The sequence below is a fragment of the Carlito syrichta genome, unplaced genomic scaffold (assembly GCF_000164805.1).
Source record: "Carlito syrichta isolate Samal-C Ts95f unplaced genomic scaffold, Tarsius_syrichta-2.0.1 Scaffold301957, whole genome shotgun sequence".
NCBI lineage: Eukaryota > Metazoa > Chordata > Mammalia > Primates > Tarsiidae > Carlito > Carlito syrichta.
Window position 1 is genome coordinate 341,760 of NW_007246053.1, and position 18,461 is coordinate 360,220.

At 39.9% G+C, this 18,461-nt stretch overlaps 1 protein-coding gene across 1 annotated transcript; it reads right to left on the reverse strand.

Annotated features, from left to right (window-relative positions):
- Positions 1-2,327: 2,327 nt before the first annotated feature.
- Positions 2,328-10,254, reverse strand: KRT20 (keratin 20). Its single transcript, XM_008055825.1, has 8 exons — positions 9,859-10,254; positions 7,889-7,971; positions 6,711-6,867; positions 6,224-6,385; positions 5,641-5,766; positions 4,436-4,656; positions 3,333-3,373; positions 2,328-2,425 (listed from the first exon to the last, which is right to left on the reverse strand). The coding sequence occupies exons 1-8, from the start codon at positions 10,252-10,254 to the stop codon at positions 2,328-2,330; spliced, it is 1,284 nt and encodes a 427-aa protein (XP_008054016.1).
- Positions 10,255-18,461: the final 8,207 nt, after the last annotated feature.

Below are 18,461 nucleotides of genomic sequence, written 5' to 3' on the forward strand. Positions count from 1 at the left end.
CTTGGCAACTGTGTGGCTTTGGGAAAATCCTTATCTTGTGTCTGCATATTGAATCCTCGTTTGTCCTCATATGTAAAATGGGGATAATATAATAAGATTGAATCATATAAAGTTGCTATTTCTGGAAGACAGAAATGATCTTCTATTGGCAAGTTCATATGATTTAGCCAAATAGCTTCTACTTCACAGGATTATTGTGATAATTAAGTGAGAAATGCATGAAATGCTTAGCATCCTGGCTTATTGGAAGTACTCAATAAATGGTGGATATTATTCTTAAGCGAATCAAATAATTATTTTCTATATAATAATTAACTCAAAATCCCTCCCCCCTCCCTTTTTGAGTTGGAGTATCTCTCTGTCACTCAGGCTGGAGAGCAGTAGCACGCTCACAGCCATGGCAGCCTCGACCTGCTGGGCTCAGGCAATCCTTCCTCTTCAGTCTTCCAAGCAGCTGGAACCACAGGTGTGCGCTACCACGCCTGGCTAGTTTTTTGATGTATTGTAGAGACGAGGTCTTGCCAAGTTGCCCAGACTGGTCTTGAACCCCTGGGCCCAGACAATCCTCTGGCGTTGGCCTCCCAAAAAGCTGGGATTACAGGCTTGAGTCACTGCACCCTGCCCCAAAGCCCATTTTTTTCTTTCACAATTTCTAGATCAGATTTTAAGCCCAACCTATTTGCTAGAATACAATGATATAGGGCAAATTAATTTTCCCCATAAATATTCACATGCAGTTATCGCTCGCTAAAATGCAAAGGGTGAGAATACAATATGTGTTTTTTAATCTGGCTTCCTTCACTTAGCATTTTGTTAAAATTGCGTTCTCATTCTGTTGCCCAGGCTGAAGTACAGTGTCATGATCCTGGCTCACCGCAGTCTTGATCTTCTGCCCTCTGGTGATCGATCCTTCTGCCTCAGTCTCTCGTGTAGCTGAGACTATAGGCACATACCAGCATGCCGGGCTAGTTTTACTATTCTTTTTTTAAAGACGAGATCTCACTTGGTTGCCCAGGCTGGTCTGTGAACTTCTGGGCTCAAGTGATCCTCCCACTTCAGCCTTCCAGAGTGCTGGGATTGCTGGTGTGAGCCACTGCACTCAGAATAATGTTTTCAAGATTCATTTTTGTTGTAGTGTGTATCAATATACCACTCCTTTTTATTACCAAATAATATTCTATTGTATGGACATACTATATTTTGTTTATTCATTTATCAGTTGATGGACATTTGGACTGTTTCTACTTTGGGGGCTATTATGAATATATACTACTATGCACGTTTGTATACAAAAGAATACACTGTATGATCCCCCTTAAGTGAAGTGTCCAAAACAGATAAATCCTTAGAGATAAGAAGTAGCTTAGTGGTTGCCAGGGGCTGGAGGGAAGGGGAATGGGAGTGACTTCTGAGGGGTGCAAGGTTTCTTCTTAGGGTGATGAAATGTTCTAAAATTAGATAGTGGTGATGGCCACACTACCTTGTAAACATACTGGAGCCCACTGAATAGTACGCATTGTGAGGGTGAACTTTTTATCGTGTGTGAATCATATCTCAATAAAGCTGTTATTAAACAAGTGGTGAGAAACATTTCATAATATACTTTCACCACATAAAGAAAGAAAGCACCTGATGGCTTATGCAGTTTATTATCAAAATGAGACACATGCTGCTTTGAGATGGCTTCACCAATTTTGTTTTTGATCTATTCACATTTCAAGCACAGTAAGCTTCATTCTCATTCCACGCAGCATTTGTGACTGGAATTTAATGCTCAAATTATTCAAAGAACTGAACTGAGATGATGGGGAGAAAAAAAGCAGATATAGCTCTAAGGTAGCAGAATTGCACTGATACTGAACATTCAGTGAGATGAACCAAGAAATTGGCTCAGTTAAGAAACTAAGGGCTCCCATAAGAGGGTTTTGCAGTTCAGACATAGGAAAAAAAATCAGGGAGAGATTTATTTGCAATTTGCATGGACTCTTCTGTTCTGCAAGTTTTAGTATAATTGAAATGTACTGCAATTTTCAGGAACATTACCGACAAATTGATATTAGGCGGCCTATAGCTTGTAATTAATGTGCTTAGTGATAAAAATGGCAGTAATAATGTTTTAAAAATTCTAGTGCTCATTGGATTTCTTTTTTGCAGGCAATTGGCGGCTCCTCTGAGTAAAACTTTTATATTCAATTACAAAGTCTGATAAATAGGCTTCCCCTCTCCCCATCACCACAAAAAATTAATAGTGCTTTCTGATGGCTGCTTTCTTGTAGAGAGCAAAAATGACAGACACGCTTCTTTCAAAACCTCAGCATTCTCTCCATTTATATGTTTTCTTCCACCTCTTTGACTTCAGATGACATGACCTTGCCGTCCACCACTTCTTGTACGATTGTCTTGATCCTCTTGGTTTTCTTTGTATCTGAATTAATAATAGACGTTCACTTTTTATTCAGGCACGACTGCTGGTTTATAATAGTCAACTTTAAATTATTATAATTTCACACTTATTTCCTTCTTTGAGAAAAAAAGTTGGACCCCTTCTCTTTTCAACATAATTTTAAGTCCATTTTATAAATAAATGCAGAAACTGTGCTACTCTTTCCAAATTTATAAATTTCCTACTCTCCACACCCCCCCCCCCCCAGACAGTAATATGCGGTCTTGGATTAAGCAAGATTCGCATTTGAGTCAAATTTTCCTCTTCAGGGTCTCAGGACAGCAATAACACAGGTCAAAAAAATCACCCTGTCCCAGGGAGTGTGGCAAAATTCCCACATGGAGAGTTTATGCTATGAACAAGATTTTAGAATCCCTGGCGCCATAATTGCACCCTTGAGAATTGGCCTCTGCTATTGTTTGGATTTGTCCCCACGCGTTCATGGATTGAGAACTTAATTTCAATGCAACAGTGTTGGGGGGTGGGGCCTAGTAAGAGGTGATTGGGTCATGAAGGTTCTGCCCTCATGAAAAGATTATTAGGTGGTTATCACAGGAGTGGGTTAGTTATCGTGAGAGTGGGCTCGTTACAAAAGTGAGTTCAGCCTCTTCTTGCTTTGGCTCTCGAACACATGCTCTTGCCCTTCTGCCTGCTGCTATGGGTTGATGCAGCACAAAGACCCTCACCAGATGCTGGCACCTTGCTGTGGGACATCCTGAACCATATGCCAAATAAACTTCTGCTGTCTACAAACATTCTGGTTTCAGGTATTCTGTTACAGCAGCAGAAAAGAAACTAAGACATTCTGCCTTAACATCTCGCTAGTGGCAGATAGTTAATGGAAAGCTGCTGAATGTTTTAGAAAATGTGCAAAAACTTAGACACATACCTCTCTCTTGCAGGTTGCTTAACTGATATTCTGTAGTTCCGCTTTTGTTTTTTTTTTTTATAAAGAAAGGAAACAGAAACAGAAAAAAGTTATTGTTGTTTTGAAAACAGAGTACTCTCCTGCCTCTTATGTTTCAAAGTAAAGTCTGAGTGATGTGTGTTTTAACTCTGTTTTTGTATTTCTTGCCCTTCTCCAATACTTGTTTTTGCATGCTTGAGCATCTTACTTTTTAACTTGAAAAATATATAGCTTTAAGACTGATCAGTTAACATATGCCAGACATTTCTGTAATTAAAATAACATGATAGCAGCTGGGCATGGTGGCTCATGCCTGTAATCCCAGCACTTTGGGAGGCCAAGACGAGAGGATTGCCTGAGCCCAGGGATTCAAGACTAGCCTGGGCTACATAACAAGACCTTGTCTCTACAGTAAAAAAAAAAAAAAGAAAAGAAAATTAGCCAGGCATGGGTATGCATGCCTGTAGTTCCAGCTACTTCAAAGGCTGAGGTGGAAGGATTGCCTGAGCCCAGCAGGTTGAGGCTCTGTGGCTGTGTGTGTGTCATGGTACTCCAGCCTGAGTGACAGAGTGAGACTCCAACTCAAAAAATAAAATAAAATAAAATAAAATAACAATATAGTGACAGAAGTTTAAATCTTGTGTTCTTTTGTTAATGCTCTTGGGTGTGGTGTCTGAAGACAGTTACTGCTGCCCTACTGACGACTCTCAAACTGGCCCCCACAGACCTCTGCTGCGCATTGTTTAATTCATGAGTTCTCAGTGAGAATTTCTAAAAAGTTACTGTGCTTTCAATCATATATTGATCACTAAAATTAACATAAATATAATAATCTGTATCATTTGGAGAACCATCTTCTAACTCAGTCTTGCCATGATCTCAAAGCTGTACTTGATATTTGGGGGTGTGTGTAGTTTTTGGCATATTTTTGTTTTGTTGCTGTTATTGGTGGTGGGGTGTGTGTGTGTGTGTGCAATTGTTTCTGTGCTAGACATTTTATTGGTTCTGGGTAATGAGTGACAGAGACATTAAAATAAGAGAGCACATAGACATGGACACATATCCCTTGATTTTAAGAGCCTTACTCGACATCTTCTCCTTCCAGAAGGCGGCGGTAAGTAGCAATTTCCTGCTCAAGCCTGGTTTTTATGTCAAGAAGAATATTGTATTCGGCACTCTGGTGTTCTGAGTCACTACGAATTTGTATCAGCTGGGCCTCCAGAGAGCTCAGTCGTGCCTGGAGGTTGGCCAGCTGGGCACCATAGCGGGCTTTGGTCTCCTCCAGGGTGCGCTCCAAAGACTCTTTCTATGAGCACAAGAAAAAGAGGGCATTTCTTGTTTGAGGACTTGATTTAAGAGGCAGAACAAAATTTTAATATGTTTTGAGAAGTTTCTGCAGCTAGTCACATGGGCATCGTGTGTATTTCTCACTGCATCTCCTACCCTTCTCATCGAGACAACCTCCGCCAGCCAGCTGAGATCACGAGCTCTTGAGATTTTTCCTTGTTTGTTTTTTAGCTTTGCACCCACAGTTCTCTCAGTGTGGTTCACTGTATTATTGTTCTCAGCATGTGCTTCCACACCCTGTGAGAAGGTTATACCTCCCACTCCTTCATCAGGCTTGGCTGTGTGGCTTGTGGTATTCCTCAAGAGCAGGATCAGACCTCCTCAACCCATTGACACCAGGCTGGGCCATGTGACTGTCTTTGGCAAATGAAATGCAGGTGAAATGGACAAATGCCTTTTCTAAGAAGAAGCTTTAGGAGATACCATGTGGCCCGACCATTGCTCTTTCTTTATGCTACATTATTGGCATGTCCAGTTAGGATCTAGTCCTTCAGCCTTACCCTGGGAATGAAAATGTCACAGAGCACAGCTGCAGCCTGCCTGTGATGGACGTAGTGTTGTTGCTGGAGGCCACTGTGATTTGGGGCTTGCTGGTTACCACAGCATAGCTCACCACAGGCTGGTTGATTTGCTTAACCTGGAATGTCTCTACTCCTATTCTCCAACTTAAAAATTCACCTCCAATGTTTAGATCTAGTTTAAATGCCACCATCCTTCTGAAATCGTCCAGATCTCCTCTTTCCTCTGTGTTTGTGCGGTACAAGTTGCCCTTTTCTCGATTTCTCCCTGTCCTTTAACTATAGTCAGTTGTTGGACCTGTTTCCCTGCCGGCTCTGCAAGGGGAGGGGTTATTTCTTATAGGTGTTTGCATCTCCAGAGTTTCTAACATAAGCACTTAGTCGACACACACTGGATTGAGAAAAGGAAGTTAGCTATGCTTTACCGTACTGAGGTGCGACTGGAGTTCTATCTCTAGGCTCTGGGAGGTGCGTCTCAGCTCTGTGAGTTGAAACTCAGTTGCTTCTAACTCTTCAGTGTTCACTGTGACTTGCTGCTGCAGAGCTTCAGTCTAAAGTTCCAAGAATGAGAAAAAAAATGAGTATCAAAGGAAGGAAGGAAAGGAAAAAAGGAAAGAAAGAAGGAAGGAAAGAAGGAAGGGAGGGAGGGAGGAAGGAAGGAAGGGAAGAAGGGAGGGAGAGAGGAAGGAAGGAAGGATGGAAGGAAGGAAGGAAAGAAGGAAAGGGAGAGAAGGAGAGAGGAAGGAAGGAAGGACAGACAGAAAGAAGGAAGAAAGGAAAGAAGGAAAGGGAGGGAGGGAGAGAAGAAGGAAGGAAGGGAGGGAGGGAAGGGGGAGGGAAGAAGGAAGAAAAAAGGAGGGAAGAAGGGAGGAAGGGAGAAAGGAAGGAAGGAAAGAAGGGAGGGAAGGAGGAAGGGAGGAAGGAAGGAAGAAAGAAGGAAGGGTGGGTTGTCTTTTTCTGGAGGACAGCTTCTACTTCTTTGCTCACACTTTGGAATCATGCTGTTACCTGTCTCTCAAACTGTTCTTTGGCCTCTTGAAGGTTCTTCTGGGCCAAGACGTCGTATTTCTGCCTCATTTCATTCATGACGACTCCAAGGTTTAGGCCCGGAGCCGCATCCACCTCCACGTTAACCGTGTTGCCCAGATGCCTGTGTAGGCCGTCGACTTCCTGTGAGAGCGAAAGTCCTGGTTGATTTTAGTCTGAAGTACATCCTCAGATAAGGCTGGACAGACAAGACTTAAATCTTATGGCTTCTTTTCATTGGGAATGAGTACAAAGAAAGAAAATAGTAACATATGTCGGGCTTATTGTGGTCTAAGCCATTTAACCTATAACGAGAAGAAGCTAGGGCTTACATCCTTATGTCATTATCTTCATCATCTCGGTCACTGCCAGCACCACCACCTCTTCTCCCCCCTCCTCCTCCTTGTCATTATTATTATTAGTAGAACCATGCCATCACTCCCAATACCACTTCTGAGTATTTTCTCACCTCCTGATGCTCTTTTTTGATGACAGCCAGGTCTCTACTCAGGTCTTCAATTTGAATCTCCAAGTCTGACTTACTTAAGGTTAGATCGTCAAAGACCTTATTCAGGCCTTGGAGATCGGTTTCCACCGTTAGGCGCATCCCCCTCTCCGTCTCATACCTGTGAATTAATTAGCATGCAGAGATAACCAGAGTCTTTCTGAAGCCACTATAGGAGAGACAATCTAATATAATGAGACAGATTCTTATGTGGTCTATGAGAAGATCAATTTCAATACTTTATAATATCTCCCTTTATACATTCATGACATGTGTATAAGAACCTAGGAGTAAGATAATATGCTGCATAATATAATCTCTGTGATTTGGAGTGACTGGTAAAAAGGCAATCTAAAATAATTTTAAACATTTCTAAATTCTAGAATATATTTTAGAAGAAATTTTAAAAATTGTTTTAATTATTGTATTAACAGAATTCTGATTATGGATATTAAATAATGGTGATTCTTAATTAATGTGTGAGATCAGTTTACATTTACTGCTTTGTGAATAGAGGTATCCAAAGTGAAATATCTCAAATAGCTTATATTCTCTTCTACAATCTTATATACACCCAATTTTCTAAAATAGCAAACTTTAAAAAATGATAATGCAATGGGACACTCAGATGCTCAGTAAAATTGGAATTAATGTACTTTTACTGCTTTCATCTTGAGCTCTGATTTCTCATTTTCTTCTTTTTAATCCCGTGTAGCATTAAAATGCTACCCTTCTAACCACAAAGACCTTTTGCTGTGAATGCATTGTACAAATTCAGGATGAGGAGGGCTAGTGTGATAGCAGTTTATGAGAAACCGCTCTGACCACATGTGGTGACCACAAGAAAGTGAGCACAATTAGAACTAACCAATGCGAACAGTGGTAGTTACTGGAGGCGTTTAGTGACATGCTGGGTGATCAAACCTTAGGAATGAGAGAGAGAGAGAGAGAGAGAGAGAGAGAGAGAGAGAGAGAGAGACATGTCCACACGTCCAGTCCTGAGTGCTGGGCTAGCTCAAATTCTGGAAACATTTAACAATAGTTTCTTTACCAGCAATAACAGGGAGAACTGAGTGTTATGAGGGATTACTAAAAGGAGTTCCTCTTCAGAAAGCTTCACCATGTATTATTAGAGAACCTACTTGAGTCTAAAGTCCTCAGCAGCCAGTTTGGCGTTGTCAATCTGCAGGATGTACCGAGCATTTTGCAATTGAGCATTCTTAATCTGGAAGATACATGAGAAAGAATCACATTTTCAACTAGATATGAATTTAAAATGATTGAGTTTATCCTCAGATACAACTGCTAATATGTCAGAGGTAGCGTTTATTTCAAGAATTTCCACATGAAAATAGAAAGAAAGAATAATGACAAGGGTATTTAACATAATAGAGTCATAAAGTGCAGCCTGGACCCAAGGGCTTGGTATGTTTTCTTGTGGTTTTACAAAAGGAGAATTTAACCCTACTTATGCCATCTAACATCCTTGAGTGCTTTGCCTTTGATGCTCCTGCTTGGAACGTTCCTTTTATCCCCTCTCACTGACCCTGCTCTTCTCTCATATGTCAGGCCATACAACATTGCTTCAAGGGAGCCTTCAATGATGCCCTGAAAACTGAACTGACTGATTTGCCTCATGATCCCTCTGTGAGGTAATTATCTTTGTCCCTGCTTGTTTCCTCCTAAATCACATTATGCTAACCATCATAATGGCCAGTATGTTACCCAGCACCTAGTTAGTGTCCACCAAGTATTAGCTGAACAAATGGAGTCCTACATGTGATGACAACAAAGATATCAGGATGGAAGAGCCCTGGATCCAAGGAAAGTGAGTTCTCTAGGATGCATATAGATTAAAAAAACAACAACAACAACCTATTTGTAGATGTTAGAATGACAATGACATATTTCTTTCAATGGTTCCAGTCCTGGAGAGGGTTTCCTATGGTTAGTCTGTCCAGCTAAGTGGAACTGGTGGCTGTGCCTATGTATTTGAGATGATCCAAAGTAGAATCAGAAACATGAGATAGGTATGGGAGAATGGTTGGCTTATTCTGAACATTTTTAGTGAGAGCCTGAGGAGGATGAACTGTTGGCAGTAAGGGTGGTTTAAATACCACTTCATCACATGTCCATAGTACCCGGAATCCCACAGTAACTTCCTGTAAAGTCTGAATTAAATTGCACTGATATCTAGTACAAACCAAGGAAAGGGGACTTGGTGGCATACAGTTGACCTTCATTCTAATAGAAATAAAAAGGAAAGGGACATCTTTCTTGATTAGATAAGAACTTTAAAGCAAAGCAAGTGCTCTGTGTCATATCTGAACTCTTCAGTTAAGAGCAAAGTCTTCTGCTTTTATTCCATGTAATTGATAAAATAGAGAACTGCACCTTTTTTGGATGATGTGGAAACAGGTTGTGAGATGATCACAATAAATGTGAATTGAGGGCAATAGAACCTTTTATTACTGTAGAAGAAGTTTCTGAATTGCTTAGTGATGATAATCATATTATTAAACAGGGAGTTTAAAAATTCATTAAGACCCATACCCCTGCCCCTGACATTTCTTCCCTGAATATCTTTTTTATTTAAATTCTATGATACAGTACTCTAATACTCATTTTATAACATTTACATAAATAAAAAAAGAAAAATTTCTGAATTGACTAGTGATCTTAATTCACCCTCCAAAGGTTGAATCTGAAGATTCAACTTTCCGAGATTGATGAGGATTAGGTGAAAAATGAAGAAAATTTTATCACATGAAAACACTTTAGGTCTTTTCAGAAAAATTGTTGACCATTCATCTGTTTAGCCCTGATGTGATATGTTGGGACAAAGAGTAAGAACATAAGACTAGAGGGTAAAATGTTCATATGTTGTAGGTAATTAGAGCAAAAAATGTAAAAATAGCATGATTTAAGCATTATAGAGTCAGATACTCCAGTACCTGAGTACCTGATGGTAGAAGGTGCTCAGGGTGGATGGTAGAATTTTTTTCAGCCTCATTTGCTTTGCAATGTCCATTCGGACCCACCTAACATATATGCCCTCTTGATCGATCAAGCAGCTAAACATAGGGTAGAAAACACATTTGCCATCCCTCACCTGATTTTGCAGCTCTTCGATCTGTTTGTAGTATGCACTGTAGTCCCGACTGGCACTAGGCGTGTTAGTTTGGTACCACTGCTTGACCTGCACTTCGAGTGCGGAGTTGGCCTGCTCCAGAGACCGCACCTTTTCCAGGTAGCTTGCTAGACGGTCATTTAGGTTCTGCATGGTCATCTTCTCACTGCCAGCAAACAGGTTCCTGCCACTGGCGAGATCACTCCCATAGCCCACCATGGGTCGGGAGGTAGAGATGCGGGTGCCCAGGCCTCCAGCACCCCCATAGACGCTGGGTGCAGCCCTGAGGCGCTGCATGCCCCTGGTGCTTGTGCTGAGTGCAGGACCCTGCAAGGAGGAGCTCAGGCTTCTGTGCAAGCTTCTGCGACTGAACTCCATCAGGGATGCTAGCAGGGAGCACTTGTCACTTCAGGCTGGTTGGAACAGTCTGTCTCCCAGAGGGTGCTGAGCTGGTCTTTTATGGAGGCCACAGGAAGGGAACTCCTCCTCTGTTGACTTGTCACCAGGATTGGCACCACAGTTCACCTTGCCTTTTTTTTAAATTTTCTTTTCCTCTTTGTACAGCCATATGTTTAATTTGATTCCAGAAAATACCACTAGAGGCATTTCTTAGAGGCTTTTCTCAGGGTGAATTCTTCTTTTTTTTTTTTTTTGAATGGAGGTAACAAAAGGAAGCAGGAAGGTGTATTCTTTTAGCCCTTGCACCTGCCTTGGCAGGTTTTGTTCATCCTAATATGCACATAAAGGATATTTGCAATCCTTATGTATAATTTAGGTATCTAAAAAGACAGATGTGGGCGCATGATTGAAAGTCACTCTGGTGATAAAAGACAATGGTTTATTTGTGCTGGCGAGTTGTTCAGAAGCTCAGTTTTATGCCTTTTGTTTTTTGTTTTCAAGTTTATCCTTTTGAGACATCTTATTTTGTAAGACTATTAAAATATTTTGTGCAAGTACAAAACCTCGAATATTTAAAACAGGAATGAAGCAATTATTCATCAGGAGATGTAGTTTGGAAACGTGAATTAAAGGAATTTAGGTGAGTGGTGGACTAAATGATTTTGGAATTCTTTTTTTTTAATTTCTAATGTTCTATGACTAAATAATGCACTGAAAATTTTCAGTCACTGCCTGACTTTAGGTCCTGTTACCAAAACACTTAGAATTAGCGGCACAATGCTTTAATACCTGGCATGGTGTGTGGAGGGGTCTTTCTCTTTTTGGTAAGGCTAGCTCAGCACCCAGCACAAGACACTCTGATCCATCCATCGGGATGCTGCAGTGCTGCTTCTAGAATCCCCAGTGCATTTCACTTCCAGAAGTTTCCACAGAAGCCTGATCTTTCTTGTATATCCCCACAAGGATAGCATGAGTGGGTCCATGTGTAGGAAGAGGGAGCGTGTGGCACCTTTGGGCTCCATCTAGCCTCCAGGAGTGGATTGGAGGCCCCTGCAAGTGTGTGGACCTCCAAACATGTGGGCGCCATCTTACTAGTGGGGATCGGATGGTGGACACTCAATAGATGCTTTATTCACTTTCTCCCCCTCTTCCAAACCCCCTAGTTGAAAATTCACACCTCCCTCAGAGCATTTATATCACTGTCTTTCTTAATCAAGTAAATTAGAAGGGATTGGAAAAGCTACAAAAATATCATCATTACCATTCTGATACTTAAATTAAGATTTGTACATGATGAAAACATGCAAACAAGCAAACACAAAAAGTTGAGGAAAAAAAACCCCAGGGATTCTCTTGTTTTAGTGGTTAATTTGTTGTTGTTGTTTGGAAAGCCCTCACTTAAACGATATGTATTTGTTATTTTTAAGAAACTTGTGGCTTTTTTACTTTTGAATTTAAGTTTCTTTTATAAACACATTTATTCCAAAATAAGGTCAAGTCCTGTTACTTATGAACAACAGACTTTCAAATTGTGTTAGGTTTTATCTCAGTTATGTTACAGAAGTAAACTGAAAGATAAAGTAGAACCTACTTTATGTTTTTTTGGTTTCTTTTTTTTTGAGTTAGAGTCTCACTCTGTTGTCCAGGCTGGAGTGCAGTGGCACAATCCCACCTTACCGCAGTCTTGACTTCCTAGGCTCAGGGGACACTTCTGCCTCAGCCTCCCAAGTGGCTGAGACGACAGGCATGCACCACCACACCCAGCTAATTTTTCTATCTTTTGTAGAGATGAGATCTTGCTATGTTGCCCAGGCTGGTTTTGAACTCCTGGGCTCGAGCAGTTCTCCCGTCTTGGCCTCCCAAAGTGCAGGGATTACAGATGTGAGCCATCACACCCAGCCTGTTTTATGAATTTTATGTTGTATTTGTGGACAGCTCTTTTATTTTTATCCATTCATATATTCATCAGCCAATACCAAATGCTCATCACCAATGACTGACCATGTAACAAGTAGATCTTGCTATTTACTAGTTATAAATCACTTTGTTAATAGACATCACAGCTAGAATCTGTAGTAAAAAACTTTTATAAACACATGAGCCATGTTCTTCTTTGTATGTATATTCAGAAAATAAATATGTTTTGTGATGTTCACTAATAGGATAGGAGGAGGTTGTTTGATTCAAGTCAGAGGACAATTATGCTGTTGAGATTATGTAAATTTTGGGCAGGGTGGGTGGCTCATGCCTGTAATCCCAGCACTTTGGGAGACCAAGGTGGGAGACCAGGAGATCGAGACCTGGGCAACATAGTGAGACCTCATCTCTATTAAATAAAATAAATAAATAATACACAAGTGAGTCTCAGTTGAGAGTTTGATACGCTGACACATATGATCAAGGTGTATAGAAGCATTATTTAATTAGTCTTTATAACCAGAAAGGAATATAAATGCAGTTGTTAAGCATGTTAATTTTTGTTCTTTTTTATGTACACTTTTTCCTATGGCTGGATCTAGCTATGTTTAAGTCAAAGAGTTCAAATTCCATTCTTAATTTTGTGGGGAAATAACTTTGTCTATGTGTTAGTCCACTAATTTTTGTAGATTTTTGAGGTTTTACATTTAATCTAAAATAGGATACATTAGGGTTATTACTGTGAGTCACAGCCATCCAATCTACTAATTTGTTAGAGCAGAAAAATTCCTATTGGAAAGTCTTCCACATGTTTATGTCAGGGTAGGGGAATTTGCTGGTTTCTCTATGTCACTGAGTTTTATGCTTTGGTAGATTATTCTATCTTGTAATGTGATGATAGGAAACCAATTGAGTATTTCACAGCAATTCATTTCTCTGAAATATACCAAAGGACTGAATAAAAATCCTGTTGACTCTTGTTTCTGCACAAAGTCATGAGTTTAGAGCTTCTGATATTTCAGACTGTTGGATGACTGTATCTGTAAACAAATATTTATTATATTCCAACTTCCTTGTAGCTAATAGAAGGTGTATTTTGACCTCTGGGTGTTAATGATTAATATTAAATATGGCCAGTAGTTTGGAGAGATGTTATGAGTATACAGTTTTTAGAGGATTTTTGACTCCCCCCCCCTTTTCCCCACCACAGACAAGCTATTGCAGCTTGGAAATAATAGACATAGAATCTACAATCCCTTGAGGGGTTGTCATTCTTAGACACAGAGAAGAAGGGAGGAAGTATATTTGAAGGAAGTTTGGCCATGAGTTATTTGTTGAAGCTGGAAGATGCGTACAAGGGGGTTGATGTAGCAAAATTATGTTACAGTAATTTACATAGTTAATATGGCATATTTAGGTTTTGGTTTGTACTTATTTGGTAATTCTCAGCTATGCTTCAATGAGTTGGCGATTTTTTTTTTGTCTCATAGTGGCTATGGAATTATTGGAGTAAGAATATAAATATAAATTATCTTAGAAAATAAAAGATAACCTTGAAAATCGTTTTATTTGAAAAATAAACCAGAAGTAATACATAATAAAATTAAAACAAAAAGTTCAGTGGATGGGTCCAACAATAGATTAAGCAGGGCTAAACAGGTAATTACTGAACAAAAAGATGGCTCTGAGGAAATTATCCAGGATGCAGCTAAGTGACAAATGAGGAGAGTCAAGAAGCATGGAAACTGGAGTGAGAAGGTCATGCTATGTCTAACCAGAGTCTCAGAATAAAAACAACAGAGAATAAGAAAACATTCAGCAAGATAAAATGTGAGATTTTCCTAGAGTTGTTTAAAGAAACAAGATCTCAGACTAAAGAGACCTAAGAAATCCCAGCAAAACGAATAAAAACAAATCACAGCTACACACATCAGAATAGAAAACCAAATAATAAAGAGGAGATCTTATTAGCAGGTAGAGAGAAAAGACAGATCACCAACAAAGGAATGGTGGTGAGACTGATTACTGATTCCATAAGAGCAACAATGGACATTGGAAATAGAACATCATCTTCAATGTGCTGGGAGGAAAGAGCTGCCATTCTGGAATTTTCCTATTCAGTGACATTATCTTTGAAGGAGGGCAAAATAAAGACATTTTTCAGGATAACAAAAACTGAGTTTGCCATCAGTTTCTAGGTTTTCACTAAAGCCATCTAGCTGGGTGCGGTGACTTGCGCCTGTATTCCCAGCACTTTGGGAGACAGAAGTGAGAGGGTTGCTTGAGTTCAGGGATTCGAGACCAGCCTGGGAAACTTGATGAGACGTTGTCTCTACAATAAATCAAAAAATTAGCCAGGTATGGTGGCGCACACCTGTGGTCCTAAGCTACTTGGAAGGCTGAGATGGAAGAATCACCCGAACCCAGCAGGTTGAGGCTGGGGTGGCCATGAGCATGCCACTGTACTCCAGCCTGGGTGACAGCGGGAGACTTTGACTCACAAACAAACAAGCAAACAAAAAAAATCTAAAAAGACGTATTATAAACAGAAGAAAGGTGATTCCATGTGAACATTCTGAGATGCAAAAAAGAATGATGAACAAATAAAGTGCTTAGTATGTGGCCAAATAAAATGAATACTGGCTAAAAAAGAAAAAAAAAACCCACAGAATTAAAGTAGATGAGAGCTGGAAGGATTAATAGAGTTACATTGTTTTAAAGTCCTTGACTCTTCAGGAAAAGGGGAGATATACAAATTTTAAGTCAATATACAACGAGTTAAGAGCGCATATTTTGTTCTCTAATTTTATAGTTTTGGTCTTCACATGATGAGTGACAGCCCCATATTAATCTGCAAATAAACGAGTGGCTTAGCACAAAGAGCTCAGAAACAGGCTTACTGTATATGAAAATTCAATTTATTTATTTATATTATTTATTTATTTTGAGTCAGAGTCTCACTCTTGTTTCCCAGGCTGGAGTGCAGTGGCACACCCACGACCACTGCAGCTTCAACCTGCCGGGCTCAGGCAATTCTTCCACCTCAGCCTTCCAAGTAGCTGGAACTACAGGTGCACACCATCACACCGGCTAATTTTTTGGTTCATTGTAGAGATGCTATCTTATGAAGTTTCCCAGGTTGGTCTCGAACTCCTGGGCTCAGGCAGTCCTCTTGCCTATGCCTCCCAAAGTGCTGGGATTGCAGGTGTGAACCACCGTGCTGAGCGAAACTCAATTTAGAACTGGTTGGTCATTACAAATAAGTGTGAAAAGGAATGGGTTATTCTCACATTTAACAAATAAAATATTGTATTTTGGTCTCAGGCAAAGTATACATATAATATAGAGGATAAGTTCCAGGTTTATTAAAGATGTAAATGTGAAGGGTTAAACACTATATAGTGTTTAGAAGAAGACACAGAATAATATCTCTAGGAATCAGGGTTAAGGAGTATTCCTTAAGACACTGTTGGGAGCCAGCCTTGGAGGCCCACCTGATTGACAGGGTCCGGGTGGGCCGAAGACCCCGGGCCACAGGGCGAGCCCAAAAAGCTGAGGCCCTTCTGTCTTTCACCTTTGCTGTTTGATACCGCCAAAGAATTCTGTGCAGTCATGAAAGAAAAAAATGGCATGTTTATGTAAAGTACTCACAGCTAACCTGAAAATATCATGGTTTATTTTTCCATTTTTCCCACTATGCCACTTGGCCTTTTCTAACATATGCAAGGGTTAAACTCTAAAACACATCAAAAATGCTTTCTTTCACTTGGTTATAAGTTACTAGATATTACTGAGATAATAAATGATATAAGTATATTCACTCCTTAGTTAATTTAGAATTATACAGTTTAGTGTTTAGACATAAGATTTTTTAAAAACACAAGTTTATAATAAGTTCATTATAAATTCATTATAAGTTCTAACACTTATCTAAGAGTTTGTAGGTGATTTATAACACTGTTTTCACTAACTTAGGACAAAGATTATGTTAAAGTTTTTACTTAATACTATAGTTAAAATTCTAAGTTAACATTTATAGAATAGGTTTTCACTGAACTCATAATATAATAATCAGACACTTTTATGACAGATCAACTAAAACAAAAAATAACTTTGAGGGGCCTGGAAAACATTACTAAAAGCTTCTTTTGAGTTCTCTTTAAAAACAAACACTGCAAGATAAGAGAAAAGTAACAAAGACATCTGGACAAGGGTGGCGATCACAAGACTCTAAAAAAGTCCTGGAAGCAACCTCTGAAACCAGACGCCACCATATTTGATTTAACATTCAAAGTCTCTGACAGGTAAGCCACAGGCTGAATGGTTCTCTTCATTCCTGCAACTGGCCCTGTGTCTGGATTACTTTACCAATGTTTGGCATTATGTTAAGGACAACTAGTGCATACTTGTTTGATATCAGCTTGACTAAGACATAGCCCAGATGAATTCCTCCCCAAACAAAGGAATAATTCTACCCTTAGAATCACAGTAAATAAATTAATCACAGCTTAGCTCCTGGTTCTGCCCATCAATACTTCCTCAATGCTGAGGTCCATTTTCAAACATCTGCCTAAAAATACAAACCTGGTTATTTCCCATCTGTGACAAACCGACACTATGTAGTAAGTCCAGTAAAAGCTCTCCAAGATCTAGCCTGTGCCCACCTTTTGAGACCTCCCTTCTTATCCCTCCACGCCTCAGTCGCTACACTCCAGTAATAACACACTGCAGATTTCACAGTTCCATGCTTTTTCATAGTGTTCCCTTCTCTTCTTCTGGGTGTCATCTCTTCCAGGAAGCTGTCCCTTTGCTCCCAAATTCCTTCCTCTCCAAGATGGACCAATCGTCCTAGTTTCTCCAGGACAGAGAGGTTTCCTGGAGCTTGAGAATTTCAGTGTTAAAACTGGGGCAGTCCGTCACCTGCTCATCTCTCCTGTGCATCTGTCTGTTGGGTGCAAGACATGCACACACTTTGGCCCTGATTCCTTTGTGGAATGAAGGGGTGCAGGTCATGAGGAATAGGATGAGCTAAGGATGATCCTCTGAGTTCTGACTTGGGTTTCTGAGTGGTGATGGTGGTGCCCCTGAAACAAGGTTTGGGGAGTAGTTGTGGCAAAGGGACACATCGTGTGCTCATTTGTGGGCAAGTCTGCATCAGACCTAAGTGGAGAAGGCCTGTATGAAGAAGACTGTTGAATTCTTTATTCTAGAGGCAGGGCCGGGTGCATAATAGTTATATGGGAAAGATTTCCTCCAGCCTCATTGATTCTCACAGTCACCCCTCATGTATAAATTACTACAATAATTCTAGTTCACTCAGTCTTCCAAAACCCTAGAGCAGGGGTGTCCCACCTTTTGACTTCCTTGGGCTACATCAAGTAAAGAGGTATTGTCTTGGGCTACACATACGTTATATAATATAGTTAGTGTATCGACATCATAAGACTTCTTTTTTTAATGTTTTTTATTTTAAAGTTTAGAAAAATGAGAACAATGGGGCGCATTACTAACTGTGCTGGGCTGCATGTGGCCTGTGGGCCACGGATTGGACATGCCTGCTCTCGCGTCACAGCTCTATGCATAGACAGACCACACGTTCCTGAGAGAAGCTGACATCTCCCATAGACCTTGCGGCGACTTGGAGGTTTTCTCTTTCTCTGGACTTCTGCCTTATCACACCATTGAGCATTTTGTTCACTGTGACAACCTAAAAATGTAGGATTGATAATACGGGAGTGCAGTTTGTGAAGATTCCAGAAAATAGTGCCTAGCTGTAGGTTATAATATTGCTAGATAAATATTATCATTTAGTTAACTCAATGGCAATAACCAAATAACACCGAACTTTTTTGGACTATATTTTTAGGGAAGAAATGATCAGTGATATAGTTTTATGATGTACTTTTATTTTATCTGAACAGCTCAGACTTCTTATTTTTTGGAAGCAACTAAGTAAGTGGCAATTACTCACCATGTGTTTTTATTTTTCATAAAGCACTTAAAAAATACAAAGAACTGTGTCTGTAGGCTCTCATATCTAGAAGAGAACTTGAGCATCCTTCTTATCTGCATTATATAAATGAGAAAGCTGAGGTGTACCTGTGTTAATGACTCATCTATAGCAACAATGCAAATATAGAAAGTTGAGATTAAGTCACATAATATTTGCTTTCTAAATTGATTTTCAGTATGTTTGCATGACCCCGAAAAACTGTCTTGCAGACACTACCCTGATATATAAACAAAACTCTCATCAGTTCAACTACTGC

What these genes read in the sequence shown, in the direction of transcription:
- KRT20 (XM_008055825.1), bottom strand. Translation starts at nt 10,254, where the DNA reads ATGGAGTTCAGTCGCAGAAGCTTGCACAGAAGCCTGAGCTCCTCCTTG. An exon ending in GCTGAGGACTTTAGACTCAA is followed by an intron (nt 6,868 to 7,888) that starts GTAGGTTCTCTA and finishes ATTAATTCACAG; the next exon opens with GTATGAGACGGAGAGGGGGA. An exon ending in AAGAACAGTTTGAGAGACAG is followed by an intron (nt 5,767 to 6,223) that starts GTAACAGCATGA and finishes TTGGAACTTTAG; the next exon opens with ACTGAAGCTCTGCAGCAGCA.